General features: G+C 49.9%; 1 protein-coding gene across 1 annotated transcript in view; it reads right to left on the bottom strand.

The window, feature by feature from the left end:
• fbn2b (fibrillin 2b) overlaps window positions 1-17,730 on the bottom strand; it is a 408,379-nt gene that overhangs the window by 210,650 nt on the left and 179,999 nt on the right. The window contains exons 30-36 of the mRNA XM_072482639.1: window positions 15,184-15,309; window positions 13,571-13,696; window positions 9,100-9,222; window positions 7,692-7,814; window positions 5,723-5,848; window positions 5,083-5,205; window positions 422-544 (exon numbers count right to left, since the gene is read on the bottom strand). Coding sequence (XP_072338740.1) covers window positions 422-544; window positions 5,083-5,205; window positions 5,723-5,848; window positions 7,692-7,814; window positions 9,100-9,222; window positions 13,571-13,696; window positions 15,184-15,309 — 870 coding nt within the window. The remainder of the gene's footprint in view (window positions 1-421; window positions 545-5,082; window positions 5,206-5,722; window positions 5,849-7,691; window positions 7,815-9,099; window positions 9,223-13,570; window positions 13,697-15,183; window positions 15,310-17,730) is intronic.

Genomic DNA, 17,730 nt, shown 5'->3' with positions numbered 1-17,730 from the left:
GGGGGGGGGAGGGGAGGGGGGGCTTGGCGACTGTTAATAGTCCTGGGCACCACCCTCATAGAGACAGAAGATTGGATTATCTCCTCCAGTTCCTGGAGTAATAGAAACCTTGTAACCTTGCCAATGTTTTATGCTAGATCAGAATGAGATTTGAAGTGAGCATAGTTTGGAAAATTATAATCCCTGGACGATTTCTCTTATGGATCGCCGGGTTGTAGGATCCCCCTTTTATATCACCATAATATACCAAGAATTGAATTTCGATGATTAAGCACGTGATTCATTGTTGCTCTGATCACCTCTGTCCCAATGACTGAGATGTGCTCTCACCAGCGATATTATATAATTTAGTCCTTCCGTTTCCATGGACAGGTTAAATGTTACTTTTAATAAATTAACTAAAAGTGAAGATCAGACTTACCCACACAGCCAACCCCTGTAGGATTCAGCTCAAAATCGGTCGGGCAGTTACACAGGTAGCTCCCAGGGGTGTTCACACACAGACCATTGATGCAGTTCACAGGGTCAGCACATTCATTGATGTCTGTCAACATAAACTCAGTCAATCATTTAACAATCAATCATCTAATCCATCAAACAACTGATATAACTACCATGAATCCATCAACAATCAGGTTCTGAAACTCATTGTTTTCCGTATCGGTAATATCTGCTTCACTGCGTGATTATTTATTACTTAATCAATTCATCATAGCATCATTATGCGGTCCAGCACAAAAGGAGGCCATTCGACCATCTTGGAGGTGTCATGCCCTTTGCCAATTTATGTCTTTATTTCTCTTTTATGTGCCCTATATACCTGATGGATATGGAATACATTTAGATCTAGCTGACCCTGTGCTGTTTTTATTAATCTTCACTGTTCCTGGTGACAAACTGCAGCTGACTGAGTGAGTGGGCAGACACATCAGCTACTCTAGGCTGCACTATGTCACTTCAACTTGGTACATGTGATCATACTCCATGGAAGATTGTCCTTTCTGCAGGAGTCCTCACACTGTCTGCCCATCCCACCGTTGCCACGCTGTTGGCATTTAAACGTACTACACCAGTGCATCAACTAAAGGTGTGATATACTGGCCATGTCCTGCTGGAATTGGAGCGGGAAGTAGACAGTAAATGTCAGGAGAGGCCTCCCTTGGGCTTCCAAAAGGCCATAATGCCTCGCGGGATCTAACCAGTTCTTGCGAGACGTCGCGAGGGGCGGGACCCAGTATCGCATGGTTAAGTAGGTTTAAGAACCCACTGAACTGTGCTGTCGCTGGATCTAACCGGCTCCAGGCATCTATCGGCCTGCCCAGGGAGACCCAAGCAGGGTGCCGATTAATACTGGTCCACGCAAACGTGGGCCAGGTGGAAAAGCACCTGCGGGGTCCCCAGGCCTTTGGAGGTGCCTGGGTGGCCAGGGATGGGGCAGGGTGGCACCCTGGCTCCCCCTGGCTCTCCCTGCAACCCAGGCACCTCGGCACAGCCATGCTGGAACCTTGGCACTGCCATCCTGGTACTGCCGAGGTGCCCAAGTGGCACTGGCACGAGTACTGCCAGGATGCCAGTACCAGGGTACCCAGGTGGCACTGCCAAGGGTCAGAGCACGAAAGGATGCCCATAAAAGGATGAGGGGGCGTATGAAGGATGGGGGTGTGAAGGGCGGGTATGAAGGGGTTGGGGGGTGAAGGCTGGGAGTCCTGAAAGGGGAGGGGGCTGAAAGAGGGCGTGGGTCGGCGTGAAAAGGGGGCCCTCAGTGTCCACTTAGAGGGTGTGGGGTAATGCCCATGTATGCGGGAGGTAGCATTGACCGTGGGCATCCTTTCAAAATGGTGGCCTGATCTCTGAGAAGCCGATCTGGCCAGCAGGTTCAGTTCCTCAGTGATGGAAAATCTTCACAGGGCTTGATCTACCTGCTGCGTTGCGTCTTAAAGGTGGTGCGGCCGATAGATGCCAGGAGATCCCTCTCCACGCCTCGTGAGATCTAATGCGATCTCATGAGGCATCGCAATCTGAATCCCGCCCATAATATGCTCTCCCCTGATCTACTTGAGATGTTGGGATTTAACTCCTTCGCCCGGAGACCTCGGGCGAGAGCCGTTCAGTGCTGGTCTCCACAAATGAGGACCAGATGGAACAGTACTCGTCGGGGTTTCCCTGGGGATCTGTGGCCCCAGGTGCTTGTCCTCTGGGCAGGGTGGCACCTGGCACTGCTGGTGCCACCTGGACACCCTGGTACTGTCAGCCTGGCAAGGTATCCAAATGGCACTGCTAGCTGGCAGGGGCACAGCCAGGCTGACAGGCTGGTGGCTCCAGGCTGACATTTCCCCCCCCGCCGGGAAACAGGCCCGAGGATGCCCCAAATTGAACCAGAGTCCCGATAGGTAGAGTGGGGCGGGATTTAATGAAATGGGAACAAGTCTAAAAGCGAGCATATTTGGCCGCGTGTTTCCCAGCATGAAACCAGAGCCACACATAGCCCCTTTTTGTGCAACGAGGAGCTCCACTCGTCAGAACCTCTTAGTGTACTGAGAGATCACCATCTCTGGAGCCCGTGAAGCAAACCCTGACCCTCTCCCAAGCCCCAACTCACTGTGAGAGGGTCCCCATATGCAGGGCATCCCCGGCCCAATCGCATCATGCAAAAGTGGCACCTTGGTAGTGCCACTGCTGGTGCCACCTGGGCAGGGCCAGGGTAGCACCAGCAGTGCCAGAGTGCCACCCTGCTCAAGGGGCATGCATCTAGGGGCTTCTGACCTTCTGGGCGACCCCTATGAGTGCCATTCCATAAGGTCTCTGTTTGTGGAGACCAGTACTGAACGGCACCCACCTGAGATCTCCGAGTCGAACGATACGAAAATCGCTTATTGTCACATGTAGGCTTTAAATGAAGTTACTGTGAAAAGCCCCTAGTCGCCACATTCCGGCGCCTGTTCGGGGAGGCTGTTACGGGAATTGAACCGTGCTGCTGGCCTGCCTTGGTCTGCTTTCAAAGCCAGCGATTTAGCCCTGTGCTAACCCCAGCTGCAAGTACCTTGGGAATCTGCACATTAGAGTGAGACTAGCTGTCTCGCTTTAATATGCAGATTTGCTAAAAAAGTGATCCTGCCCACAATGGGCGGGATTTACATTGCAACGTCTCGCAAGATCATGTTAGAATTCGCAAGGTTTGCAAGCCAGGTAGATCCAGGGAATGAAAAACCGCGCCTGTGGTCTTTCTCCACGCTGCGAGCGCCGCGAAACACCCGGCTGGCCAGTGGACTCTTCCAATTCGGTTAGATCACGCTCACAGTGCTGACTCGCCCGGAGGAAAACTCCTCAGGGCCTGACAAAGTGACTAGTCTGGTTAGATAGCAGTGGGGAGCTCGCCGACAGAGCCAGGGAGAAACTCCCAGCCAATCCCGCCTGAAATGACACTTAGTGCCGGATTTTCCCACCAGCTGCCGTGTGTTTGTCGGTGGTGGAGGCGGTTCGCTAGCGGGATCTACCGGCCCTGCCGTTGTCAATGGTGTTGACAGCACCCCTCGTTGCTGGGAAACCCATGTGCCAGCTGGCATGAACAGCCGGTAAATCCCGCCCTTAGAAATGTTTCCGTTAAATCGCGCCCTAAATCACCAGGAGTTTTTAATTTCCAAAGATTTGCAAAGCCTTGCACTTAATTAGCACCTCACAACCTCAGGATGTCCCATCGTGCTTTACAGCCAATGAAATACTTTTGAAGTAAAGACATTTTTATATTGTCGGAAAAATGGCAACCAATTAATGCACAGAAAGGTGCAACGAACAACAAACGGTGATAAATGTCCAGATCGTCTGTTTGCTGTTCTGTTGATTTTTCGGATACATTTAGGTTAGAACACCAAGGAGAACATTTAGCTCAGAACACCAGGGCGGCACAGTGATTAGCACTGCTGCTTCTCAGCGCCAGGGACCCAGGTTTGATTCCAGCCTTGGATGACTGTGTGGAGTTTGCACATTCTCCCCGTCTCTGCGTGGGTTTCCTCCGAGTGCTCCAGTTTCCTCCCACAGTCGAAAGATGTGCAGGTTAGGTGAATTGGCCATGCTAAAATGCTCTTAGTGTCCAAGGGTTTGCAGGTGGGGTTACGGGGATAGGGTGGGGTGGGCAGGGGAGTGGACCTGGATAGAGTTCTCCTTCGGAGTGTTGTTGCAGACTCAATGGGGTCCTTCTCCACTGTAGGGATTCTAACTCTCCTGTTCTTTTTCAAAAACACTGCCATGGGATTTATAACGAGCACTGAGAGGGAAAAACAGGGCTTTGGCTTGATGGCTTACCTGAAAGACAGCCCCTTTAATAGTGCAGCACTCCCTCAGGGCTTCACAGGAATGTCAGCCTACATATTTTGTTTACTCTTTCAAGTGGAGCCAACGACTGATGACTTAAGGACAAGAGTGTGATACTGAGGTTTGTCTGCCATCTTCATCGCGAACACCAAATGGCTGGGATTGAGTTATGAGGCTGTAATATTGGCACACACAAGATTGATCTCGTGGTTCCAGTTCCAGAGTCTAAGCTTTGATCCCTGGTGCCTAGTCTTCTCTTTGGTGTGGGAGAATCCTTGTTATAAAATAGCTGCATTAACAGTGTTTGAATCAGTTGCCTGACGGAACTATTTATTTTCTATAACTCACTGCTTCCTGGTGTTTTCACTGCAAAGCTCTGAGGTAGCACATTCATGGTGACTTATTAGATCTGCGGAGAGCCTGCGAGGGCAGGTCTTTTATCAGCAAACTCACAATATAGATCAAAGTCATGAATTATTGAAGGTCATGGCTTGTCAGGCAGTCTCTCTACTCTGCAAATGCAAGCTCAGAGATATTTTACAAAGCTAAAGATTTCATTGTTTAATTCTTATAAATCACTTTATAACACTTATAACACTTATAAATCACAAAATGACTTCTCACGTAACATAATGCCTAACCAGCAGTTTTTTATATCAGAGACTAAATAGGACACTTATTAGTTAAAGTCAGATTGATTAATTAGATCCATTAAAGGGCAATCTATTAATGAGACTGAATGCAGCGATCATCCACAGTCAGTTTTGAGCTCACCTGTGCAATTGCCTCCACTCCTATCCAGCTCATAGCCATCATCACAAACACAGCGGAACATTCCGGGTAGGTTCTGGCAAGTGCCAAAAACACAAATGTTCTGGAAGGTGCACTCATCGATATCTGTAAAAAAAGGGATATTCGTGAAATCTGGGAGGTAAGATCGGACTCATCCACTATGCACTGAGTCACATCAGGGAAAGAGCAGCAGGGGTCTTAGACACACAATGAGAATTATTTACCAACAGATGTGCTCAGAAAACCATTGCCAATAAATTATTGGACAGATTACCGTGAATTGACATTGTTAGGTATACCCAAGTAAAAGGCTAAAACTATTAGCGAGAGAAACAGAAACAATCACAAACACCCCGTCACTCAACAGCAGCCTCCGTTTCTATTTCAAGTGGGCATCTGACCCATATCTGTCAAGTTCAATAATCAAGTGTGTACAATTGCTGAACCAACAGAGAGAGAGAGCCAAAACCAGGCCGGTGAATGAGTTCCAAGGTACTGCAGGATGCGGACAGTCTGCCTCTGACCATCTGCATCACAGAATGTCACTACTGCTGTGAGATGGAATATTCGCTCGAATGTGAATGTCTTCGGTTTCCTACAGAATTCTTTCTTACTAACTTACCTTGGCACGCCTTGCTATCATCGGTTGGTGTGAATCCCATTTCGCATTCACAGCGGTATCCCCCTGGAGCATTCAGACACTGCCCGTTCTCACACAGGTTCACATTTTCTGCACACTCGTCAACATCTGCAGAGGAAAACAGGTCAGCCGGTCAGCAACACAGCGTGAACAGCACTGTTGCAATCCATACTCAAGAGGCTACCTTATGACACCTGCTCCAGGTTACTCGGTTAATAGGAGGATGTCAATGCCTGTAGGGAAAACCCTCAGATAGACAGAAGATAATATCCCGTGGGTTACAGAAGAACTTCCCTCATTCTCCCTGCTGTAACTTAGTTATTAATGTTTTATTCTAACCCTCGCATGAGGGGTAATGCTCAGGCAAGCTATTTTGTGACATGAAAGTAATGCTGATCAATTTACTGATTTATATTACAGGAGGTCTCAGTGTTGGATGATTCTCTCCATTTATATTGGCTTAGCTTCATGAATACTGTGGGCCACATTCCACAGCTTCAAAGTCTATAAAATTCGATGAAATTCTATAAAAGGTGTGGGGCAGGATCCTCTGGTCGACCAGCCGCATTTTACGGCACGCGCTCCCTTGAGGCGAGTGGCATTCTCTCTTCCCGCAGCTGGCCAATGGGTTTCCCATTGTGGCCTTGAAGAACCCATGGGCGTGGGTGTGCAGCCGGTGGACTGGAGGATCTCAGCAACGGAGAATTCCGCTGGTGATATTTCTTTTCTAACTGCACTAGACAGCTGGAAAATCGCCATACTAAAAGTGGTAGAAAACTATTGGGGCAAAGCTGGTTCATATCTGCCTGTAGGTATTCCTCTTTGCAACCTGCTTGAAGACAGGTTCTTTTGGGATGGTATTGTCTTCTATCAGATCAATAGTGATGATTACCAGATGTATGGGTATGGAAAATGAGCACTAAGCCCATCTCTGTGTTAGAAGCAGTGATATAAACTAAGCAGGACAGCCCTAACAGAGACAAGATTTGTCAAATACCATGAGCGGCAAATGGCATGTCTTTGCAAAACTCGTTTACTATCTTTTGTTTGAGTTGAGTACAATGTCTGTATCTCCTAGGATGACCTTTGGAAGGTGAGACTTATCAGAATCAGACACTTCATACCAATTCCCTGCTCCCGGGTAAGCCACCTACATATTTGCAACCTGAGTTGTGGCGTTGAAGAATGGAGAGCTACTCGGTCCCAATACCATCGGCAAAAAGTCAGTCAAACAAACTCAATCGATTTGCTTGCCGGTTGTGTTGTTCTTTGTGTTGCTAAATTCAGGATGGTTGGCGTGGTGTTCACAAAGACCACAAAATAGCTTCAACTTGAACAAAGCTATTCATTTATTAACACTACTAATTTGGATTCAACACACACTCCTAAATAATACAGTTGATAATTAACATATAATCTACACTCACCTACAACTAATCTCTACACTATTATAAACTATGATCTGCTCTTACTCACACTATCTTTCCTTCAGTCTATACTCTAGCTAACTCCTTCACTTCTCTCCCCCAAGGCTTAGCATCAATGCCTTGTATACTTGTAACTCTAGCTCCCTCTAGTGGCTGATCTAGACATTTCATTAACCCTTGCAGTTCTTACATTTATGATAATACCACACCGGTTTAATCCTTTTGTTCCTTGGGTTGACAAACAATTGCTTGCTACTTGAATAGCCCTAGGTTCTGACTGAGTTGAGTATTGCCCTAATTGTCGGCTGGGCATGAGAAGCAAAAGCATCAGGATCAGCTTGAATCACAGGCCCACATCTCTGATATCGGGACCGAGCCCACCCAGAGATGGCAAAAGTCCGGCAGCACCTCTATTTGGAAAGTGAAGACGGGGGGGGGGAGGAAGGGTTAGGAACACAACATCCCAGACCAGCATCAGCAGTTCATTCCATCTCTCTTTTGTTTTCCTGCCAGGACCCGGTTACCTGAGCAGCTGAAGCCATCACCACTGAAACCATCCTTACAGGTGCAGCGATACGAGCCTGGCGTATTCATGCAGTTGGCACTGGGATTGCACTGGTGCTCCTCGGTGGCACACTCATCCAGATCTGCGATGAAAAAATCAAATCAAAGGTCATCGGAAGTCAAATCCCAAGAACCCACGAATCCCTCATTCCATGGGGTTCACCCGACAACCAACTAATGATACAAGTTAGAGTTCCTCAGCACTTCACAGCAAGTGTCTTAATCGTAACTGAGTGCCTCGGTTACGATATAACAGCTGACCATGTTCATGACCCAACACTGCTATTTTCCAAGCTTCAGGTTTTATTTGTATGTGCTTATATGTGAATAAATTAAATAAAATGTGAATATTTATAAATGTGACCATTTATTGGCGCCCTGGCTGATCCTCCCTCTTCGAGGGTGCTGGTACCAACTGTTGCATCCTAGCTGCTGTGGCAGGCTGGGATTCCATAGTGGCACAGTCTGGGAATGGTACCTGGGACCTCCATGGCCGGAAAACTGGGAGAGGGGGAACCTTCATCAATATGCAGCAGCAAATCTCCAGGGAGGCTGGAGGGTGGGGCTGGTGGGAGGGTGGGAGGGGGGGGGGGGGGTGCAGAAGGAGAGCCCATTGTTATGGTTACAGTGGGTTCACGGAGATATGATGTGACGATACGACTTGTGTGATCATACCCTTTACATCAACAAACCATAAAACAGGCTCATCAAACTCTAACCCATTAAACACCAGCCATTTAATCACAAGGTCACAAGTACCTTATGCACAATTACATCAGGTAAACAGAGTGTAACTATGATTAAGCTAGAGTGGTTTTAAATGTTAGACTCCCTAAATTCAGCTCTTTGTGAAGGCAAAAGCAGTAGCTCATTTACCCCCTTAAATGCTCACTCCCTCCACCACTGGCATCAATGTGTACCATTTATATGAGGTTCTGCAGCAACTTGCCAATACTTCTTCAACTGCACTTCCCAAACCCTCTACCACCTAAGGGCAGCAGACATGAGGGAACACCATCACCTGTAAGCACCCCTCCAAGTCACTCACCACCCTGACTCGGAAAACCTTGCTCGGAGAAAGTGCTAAGACAGAGGGCTGAATTTTCAGGCCCTTCCCGCTGATGGCAACCCCCCTGTGGCAGGTTCCTGATAGCGTGGCTGGCAAACAACGCAAAACGCTGTTGACACTGGCGAGACCAGAAGAGCCTGCTGCGGGCCAATGCCAAGCCGCCTCGGCTGCCGGGAAGCATGCGGTGATGGGGGAGGGGGGGAGGGGGTGAAAGTTCCCACCCAGAGTCTCTCTGATATCATTTCCTCCTTCTCGTAGGAAATGAACTGTACAAAACCCAAATGCGATGACCTACTCACCAATGCACTCGAGTCCATCGCCAATCCATCCGTCACGGCACTTGCACTTGAAGCTCCCTGGCACGTTGACACAAGAGGCGTGCATGTCACAGTTGTGGGCTCCAATTTCACACTCATCGATATCTGAAAAAGTGGAAGAAGCTTTAACGGCGCTCACAGACCCGGAACATTCCAGCTTATAGGATCACACAAAATAGCAAATATTTCTCGGGGGATGAAGGATTAAGAAGCCATATTTTGTGGCGATCAATTTACTTCACTTACAAAATATTCCAGAATGCATTAGTGTTTTTAGAAGTTCTGGTACAGATTGGACAATGTCAAAAAAAATTCAGAGTAAAATCCTGACTCATTACTTTTTCTATATTGAGTGCTGATCTCATTTTTTAAATATGACAAAACTCTTAGGGATGCTAAGGTCAGGGAAATCCGCAGAGTGCTGTAAATTGGCATATCGTGGTCAGCCAGTGGAATGAATGCTGTCAGACTGGGCACAATGTGGCCAGCCAATGGAATAAATGCTGTCAGACTGGGCACAATGTGGCCAGCCAATGGAATGAATGCTGTCAGACTGGGCACAATGTGGCCAGCCAATGGAATGAGTGCAGTCAGACTGGCACAATGCAGCCAGCCAATGGAATGAATGCTGTCAGACTGGGCACAATGTGGCCAGCCAATGGAATGAGTGCTGTCAGACTGGCACAATGCAGCCAGCCAATGGAATGAATGCTGTCAGACTGGGCACAATGCAGCCAGCCAATGGAATGAATGATGTCAGACTGGGCACAATGTGGCCAGCCAATGGAATGAGTGCTGTCAGACTGGCACAATGCAGCCAGCCAATGGAATGAATGTTGTCAGACTGGGCACAATGTGGCCAGCCAATGGAATGAGTGCAGTCAGACTGGCACAATGCGGCCAGCCAATGGAATGAGTGCTGTCAGACTGGGCACAATGCAGCCAGCCAATGCTCTCAGCTAGGGTGATTTGAAGTTTATGAATCATGTGCCTGAGACAGAGCAACACGCAATAAAATGCTTTACGAGCGCTGAATGCATCCTTTTTGAGTTTATCTTAAACTCTATAGGCAACACAGGGTGGCACGGTAGCACAGTGGTTAGCACAGTTGCTTCACAGCTCCAGGGTCCCAGGTTCGATTCCCGGCTTGGGTCACTGTCTGTGCGGAGTCTGCACATTCTCCTCGTGTCTGCGTGGGTTTCCTCCGGGTGCTCCGGTTTCCTCCCACAGTCCAAAGATATGCAGGTTAGGTGGATTGGCCATTCTAAAAAAGTTGGGTGGGGTTTTTGGGTTACGGGGATAGGGTGGAGGTATGGGTTTGGGTAGGGTGCTCTTTCCAAGGGCTGGTGCAGAATCAATGGGCCGAATGGCTTCCTTCTGCACTATAACTTCTATGATATCTATGGTACACCCACATCAAGAGTATCTGTCCAAGTTTACCTCAACTAATGCCTCAACTAATTCTTGTGGATCATCCCAAACATTCTATCTAAAGACATTTTTGCAACCACCCATTTATTGGCAATTTAAAATCAATGACTGCTTATTACCGACTTTTCCAACAAAAGAATTAGTATTTTCCTGTTCTCCCTGTCAAAAGTATTTGAGAATGTTACAAATCTGCAGGAACCCTGCTCATAGCTTTGTTTGTTATCTTGGAAATTGTCTCAACATCTCACGTGTCTCCTTATGTCTACAGGTCAATCCTGATATCATTGCCGTGAAGCTACTCTCCCTGTGTCGTCAATGTCCTTTCAACTGGGGATGTGTAAACATAATGGGTGGGATTCTCCGAGGCCCCATGCCGAAATCGGGATTGGCGATCGGGCGGAGAAGGGCTTCCGACGCCGGATTCGGGGCAGGCACCGGTTTGAGGCCGGTTTGGCGACGCTCCACCCCATCCAAATCGGCGTCATTGGGGCGCGTGCTGCGCGCAGCTGCAATGCCATTGGCACGTCATCAGCCGGCCTACCCTGCTCTGCCCCCGATGGGCCAAGTTCCCGACGGCGGGGGCCATATATGGTCCCAGCAGTCAGGAACCTAGCATGCCGGCTGCGGACAGTGTCCAGCGCCGCCACACTCAGCCGGGATCCGTGCCTCTGGCCGGGGGGGACTTCCACTGGGGCTGGGGGCAGTGGTGGGGGGTGGCTAGGGGGTGGGCTGTGGGGTCGGGGTGGGTGGGTACATGGTCCAGCACCACCGCGCCATGTTTCCCGGTGCGGATGGTGGGGGAGTAGGCATGCGCGGCTGCAACTTGTCAGCCTTACGCATGCGCTGCCCGGGACCCGGCCATTTCTCCGCGCGATCCGCTGGTGTTCCATATGGCACCGCTGCTAGCCCGTCACCGGTCCTGGAATCAGTGAGGGATTCGCGACAATTTCCTCATGGAGAACCACAGATTTTCCGTTGGCACTGGCACTTAGCCGCAGAATTGGAGAATCCAGCCCAATGTCTTTCATTTATATAGTGCCTTTCACTGCCTCAGATTGTCCAAAGCGCTGACCAGCCAATGAAGCACCTTTGAAATGTAGTCACTGGGGTAATATAGGAAACTTGGATGGAGCAAAGTAAGGTAAGAGGCCAGGAACAAGCCGTGACACTTTCACCGGCTTGCATCTACTTTAAGTTCCACCCGCCTCTTCCTTCAGAACGCTCCGGATATTCCATGACAGCATTTGCTCGCCTGAGTGATCATAAGACATAGGAGCAGAAAGGCCATTCAGCCCATCAGGTCAGCTCCGCCATTCAATGAGATCATGATTGATCTGATGTGATAATCCTCAACTCCACTTTCCTTATTTACCTCCATAATCTTGATTCCCTTACTGATTAAAAGCCTGTTTATCTCAGCCTTCAACATACTTAACGCCACAGCCTCTACAGTTCTCTGCGGCAAAGAATTCCACAGATTTACAAACCCTCTGAGAGAAGACATACCTCCTCATCTCTGTCTTAAATGGTTGACCCCTTACTCTGAGATTAGTCCCTCCCCAAGAGAAAACAATCTCTCATCGTCGATCCTGACAAACCCCCTGAGAATCCTGGGCGGGATACTCTCAGCCCAGGGCTGGGCCGGAGAATCGGTGCGACCGGCACAAATCACGCCACGCTGCCCCGACGCGATTTTCCGCAGAGCGGAGAATCTGCGCCATTGGCGCCGGCGCAGCGCCGGCCGTGGGCCACTCTACGAGGCCCCCCCCCGGCAATTCTCGGCCCGGGATGGGCTGAGCGGCCGTAACCAAAAACCCGAATACCGCCGGCGCCGTTCTAACCTGCTCTTAGCCGGCGGGACCTCGACGTGGAAGGGTCCGGGGCTGGCCTGTGGGGGAGGGGAGGGTCCGACGCCGGGGGGGGTGGGGGGGCTCCATTGTGGCCTGGCCCGTGATCGGGGGCCCACCGATCGGCAGGCCGGCCTCTCGGGCTGGGGGCCTCCTTTCTTCCGCGCCAGCCCCTGTAGCCCTACGTCATGTTGCCGGGGTGGGGAAGGGAGCCACTGCGCATGCGCACGTTGGCGCCGGTGCCACTGCGCATGCGCGGACTCCGCGGGGCCCAGCTGATGTCGGCATCTGCAGCTGGAGCGGCGAGGGCCGCTCCAGTGCCCTGCTGGCCCCCTGTAGGGGCCAGAATTTCTGATCCTGAGGCCATGTTGACGCCGTCGGGAAACGCGATGGCGTTTCCGACGGCGTCAACACTTAGCCTCAGGATCAGAGAATCCCGCCCCCTATATGTTTCAATAAGGTCGCCTCCCATTCTTCTAAACTCCAATGAGTACAGGCTCAACCTACTCAATCTCCCCTCATGAGAAAATCCCGCCATACCTGAATCAACCTCGCGAACCTTCTCTGGACTGTGTCCAATACCAGTGTATGTTTCCTTAGATAAGTGGACCAAAACTGTTCGCAGCGCTCCCAAGGGAAAGTTGGAACACTCACCTCTGGTCCCAACCTAGCTGTAGTGAACATAAAACTACTTCTAAATAGGCCAAAAGTCAAGGATTTCACTTGGAAGGCCCCAGGATGTAGGGAGTAGAAAATACCACACGATGGTCCCTGATCCGAGTTTGGAGCTCAGATACACTGCTGCGGCAGAGCTATCAGGGCTGCTGCATCAGAATGGCAGCATCTGATGGGATAATGAAGATTTCAGGAGAATGGAAGATTGAGGGAGACAAGGAGCTCAATTTGAACTCTGTACAAGTGAATGGGTTTTGAATGAATTAAAATTGGGCCTAAGGAGATTCTCAGATCCTGGTAAACAGTGATCGGAAGGGGAGAGAGTGCGCAGGATAGCGTGTTGGTGGTTTACATGCAACCACTTCAACTGACTTGGAAAGATTTACAACGTTTGCATTGAACTCTGAACAAAGAGCCTTTGATTTGATTGCAGTCGAGATTGGGTTTAAACATCAATGGAAAGTCTGCAAGAGAACAAAGTGAAGAGTTAAAGTTCCCACCTGTGCATCCCGTTGTTCCTTTCTTCACGAAATATCCCAGCTGGCAATGACAGATAAAAGAGCCTTTGGTGTTCTCACAGTCGCCATGGAGACAGATGTTAGGGTTCAGGTCACACTCATTAACATCTGGAAGGAAAGTTCAAAATGAAATATTTGTTTCACATCAAATAATGAAATCGGAGCAGGCCAGATGTTATTACAAGTTCCAGTTTCACAGGTTGAATCTGTGTTGGTACTGAGGGGGTAGATGCTTAAGTAACAATTTGCAATTTCAATTGGTTACAGATGGGTCCACTGCCCGTTTTCAATGTGGTTTGCAACAACTGCACGACACCCAGCGTTGGGTTCATCCGTCGCCCAGATCATCACTAGCCCGGCCCTTCCCCCCCACTCATCACTGGCTCCATTCCAGCATCCCACTCACAACTGGCTCTGTCCCTCCCCCCACTCACCACTGATGCCGTCTGTCCCCCCACTCACTACTGGTTCTGCTTCTCTCCCCCCTCACCACTGGCTCTGCCCTGGCTCCCCACTCACCACTAACCCCGTACATCCCCACCACTCACCACTGTCCCTGTCCCAGCCCCCCACTCACCACTGGCTCCTCCCAGCTCCCTACTCACCACTGGCTCTGCCACTCTCCCCACCCCCCCACTCACCACTGGCTCCTCCCAGCTCCCCACTCACCACTGGCTCCACCCCAGACCTCCACTCACCATTGTCTCCGCCCCAGCCCCCCACTCACCACCGTCCCTGTCCCAGCCCCCCACACACCATTGTCTCCGCCCCAGCCCCCCACTCACCACCATCCCTGTCCCAGCCCCCCACTCACCACTGGCTCCTCCCAGCCCCCCACTCACCACTAGCTCCCCCCAGCCCCCTACTCACCATTAGCTCTGCCACTCTCTCTCCCCGCCCCCCCCCCACTCGCCATTTGCTCTGTCCCAGCCCCCCACTCACCACTGGCTCCGTTCCAGCATCCCACTCACAACTGGCACAGTCCCTTCCACCACTGGCTCCTCCCAGCCCCCCACTCACCACTAGCTCCTCCCAGCCCCCTACTCACCACTGGCTCTGCCACTCTCCACCCCCCCACTCACCACTGTCCCTGTTCCAGCCCCCCACTCACCACTGGCTCTGTCCCCCTCCCCCCACTCACCACTGGCTCTGTCCCTGCCCCACTGGCTCTCTCTCTCTCCTCCTGTGCCAACACATCCTCCTTTCACATGACTTGTGTCTGCCCTTCCTTCCTATGAATCACTTTTCCTGTTCCTTCATTCTTATGGACGTAGGAAACACGAAAGCTCCATCAGTCTGGTGAAGGGCTTCGAGGACTTGTGCAAGAATAAACTTGGTTCCAGCTGAGCTCCCATCTCCAGTGAGCAACATACTCTCAGTGCTGTGGTCCACATCATGTGACCTGCCCTGGAGGACGAGTGACAAATCTTTAAAAGCAGTAACAATATCTTTCAAATTAATGCATTATAAAATTGTTAATAATTCTGAAATATTCTCCTGTTATCACTGAATGCAGATGGCACTATTTTTAATGTTTATGTGGCACCTGCCAATCATGTGAAGCTTCAACAAAACAAATGAACTTCAACTCTCACCTAGACAGGTCCTCATATCCATGGAAGCCATGAACCCATCATAGCAGAGGCATCGATATTCCCCAGGGATGTTGGTACACTGCCCGCCGTCACAAATATCAGGATTCTCCTCACATTCATCGATATCTGAACAAATCAGAAACAATTGGTCACCAAAGATGTTCGACTCAGCACCAAGTTGTCCCACTTAGATCTCAATGTTTGTAATTCCGTAACCTCTGTCTGACCTGTGGTGCTCACAAAGTAAGTCTACACATCACAGTCTGTGGCAGCTGTTCCAGTGAGCGGGGCAGTGCTGCTGGAAGGAACGGATCACACCTTATCCAAGACGGTAGCCCCTCCACATGAGGTGCTTCAGTTATTGCTTTGTCTGATGGGAGTCTGGCAGTGGATACAGCCAAGTTCCAACCATTGCCAAGCATAAGAACATAGGAACAGGAGGTGGCCATTAAGCTTCTCGAGGCTTTTGAACCATTCAATGAGATCATGGTTGACCTGTGATCTTACTCCACAAACATGTCTTCGCCCCATGTCTCTCAATACGTTTGGTTTAAGTAACGGGATTTGAAGACGATAGTTTAAGTCTTTGGAAACCTAAAACTGTCGAGTCATAGAGTCATACAAAACAGAATCAGGCCCTTCAGCCCATTATGTCTATGCCGACCATCAAGCACCAATCTATACTAATCTCATTTACCAGCACTTGGTCAATAGCCTACTATGCCGTGGCGATTTAAGTGCTCATCAGTTAACAAATGTAGATTTGAGTCTGGATTTCATGGAGCGCCGCTGTCTAGTTCCAAGTCAGTGTGGTGTGCGTCTTGGAGGGGAACTTTCAGGTGGTGACGATTCCATGGAAAATAGGGAGTAGGCCATTCAGCCTGAAGAGCCTGCACTGCCATTCCCCTAACAGCCTCCCTGAATAGGTGCCGGAATGTGGCAACTAGGGGCTTTTTACAGTAACTTCATTTGAAGCCTACTTGTGACAATAAGCGATTTTCATTTCATTTCATTTCAATTAGATCATAGCTGTCCCACGCTATCCCCATTTCCCTTGATGTCATTCGCATCCAGAAATCTATTGGTTTTTGTTTTGAACATGCTCAACGATTGAGCTTTTACAGGTCTCTGGCGTAGAGAACTCCATCAATTCAGCACCTTGAGTGAAGACATTCCTCCTCATCTCAGTTTTAAATGGTTTGTTCCTTATTCTGAGATTGTGGGCATTGGTTCTAGAACCGTCACCTCGGGGAAACATCCTGGACGCAATTTTCCCAAAAGGTTTCTAAGTATGGTCCGGATCAGTGCGTACCGGATCACAATCACAGAATAGTTTGGAGGGGGGCGTGTTTTGCACTGGCACTAAGAGGTGCGAGGCCTAAACACGCCTCCAAGACCGGCTTCACAGATATCAAGGTGCCATTTTTTAAGGTCGCCGCATCTCAAAGTGACAGGAGAGGAGCCCCCCCACCACAATCGCCGGCATCAGGGCTTCGCCTCCCACCATCACCATCCTCACCGGCATCAACCCCTCCCCCAGGATTACTGGCACTGGGGTATCAGGGCCCTCCCTTCAGGTGCCCCACCTCCCCAGGTTAGCAACACCCCACTATGTGATCTCCGAATGACCCCCCTCTCATTGCCTCCACCTTCATGCCCCCTTTCATTTCCCCACCCCCTTTCAGGCCCTATCCCTTGGCAATGCCAACCCAGCTTTACCCATGGCATCTGACATTGCCAACAGGCATTGCCAACCTGGCACTCAGTGTCAGGTTGGCAGTGCCATGGTGCCAGGGAGAAGTGGCTTGGCACTGCCCTGCCACGTTCCCGACCATCCAGAGGCTACTATATACTCAACGCCTCCCAGCATGGTCATCACGTTTGGTCTCAAAAGTGGTGGAGGTCAGCAGTAGTTCCCTCCGACTTCCTGTTGCGCTGGCAGATGTTGCCGGAGCTGGGAGAATCTGGCTTCAAACAGTCCCGGTATACTTAAATAATGATTTAAATATGCAAATCTGGTTCATGCCCAGTGAGGCCATGAACCAGATTGTCTCAGCTTCAACGGGCTGTTCAGTGCTTGGCGCCAATCCTGTTTTTTAAATAATAATCTTTATTAGTGTCACAAGTAGGTTTACATTAACACTGTAATGAAGTTACTGTGAAAATCCCCTAGTCGCCACACTCCGGTGCCTGTTCGGGTATACTGAGGGAGAATTCTGAATGTGCAATCCACCTCACAGCACGTCTTTCGGGACTTGCGGGAAGAAACCGGACCACCCGGAGGAAATCTACGCAGACACGGGGAGAACGTGCAGACTCCGCACAAACAGTGGTCCAAGTGGGAATCGAACCTGGGACCCTGGCACTGTGAAGCAACAGTGATAACCACTGTGCTATTTTGGGGCTCTCCCGCAATTCTCCTTACATAGTGGGATTTGCGCCAGGGGCAATGTGACCGGACAATCGTGCCCCCTATTTATATCAACGTCACGACCTGTAAGAATCTTGTAACTTTTCAAAACTCTAGAGAATACAGGCCCAGTTTCC

This window comes from Scyliorhinus torazame, chromosome 18, assembly GCF_047496885.1.
Source record: "Scyliorhinus torazame isolate Kashiwa2021f chromosome 18, sScyTor2.1, whole genome shotgun sequence".
NCBI classification, from domain to species: Eukaryota; Metazoa; Chordata; class Chondrichthyes; order Carcharhiniformes; family Scyliorhinidae; genus Scyliorhinus; species Scyliorhinus torazame.
The sequence above is the reverse complement of the archived record's forward strand: the minus strand, read 5'-3'. Positions and strand labels throughout refer to the sequence as shown.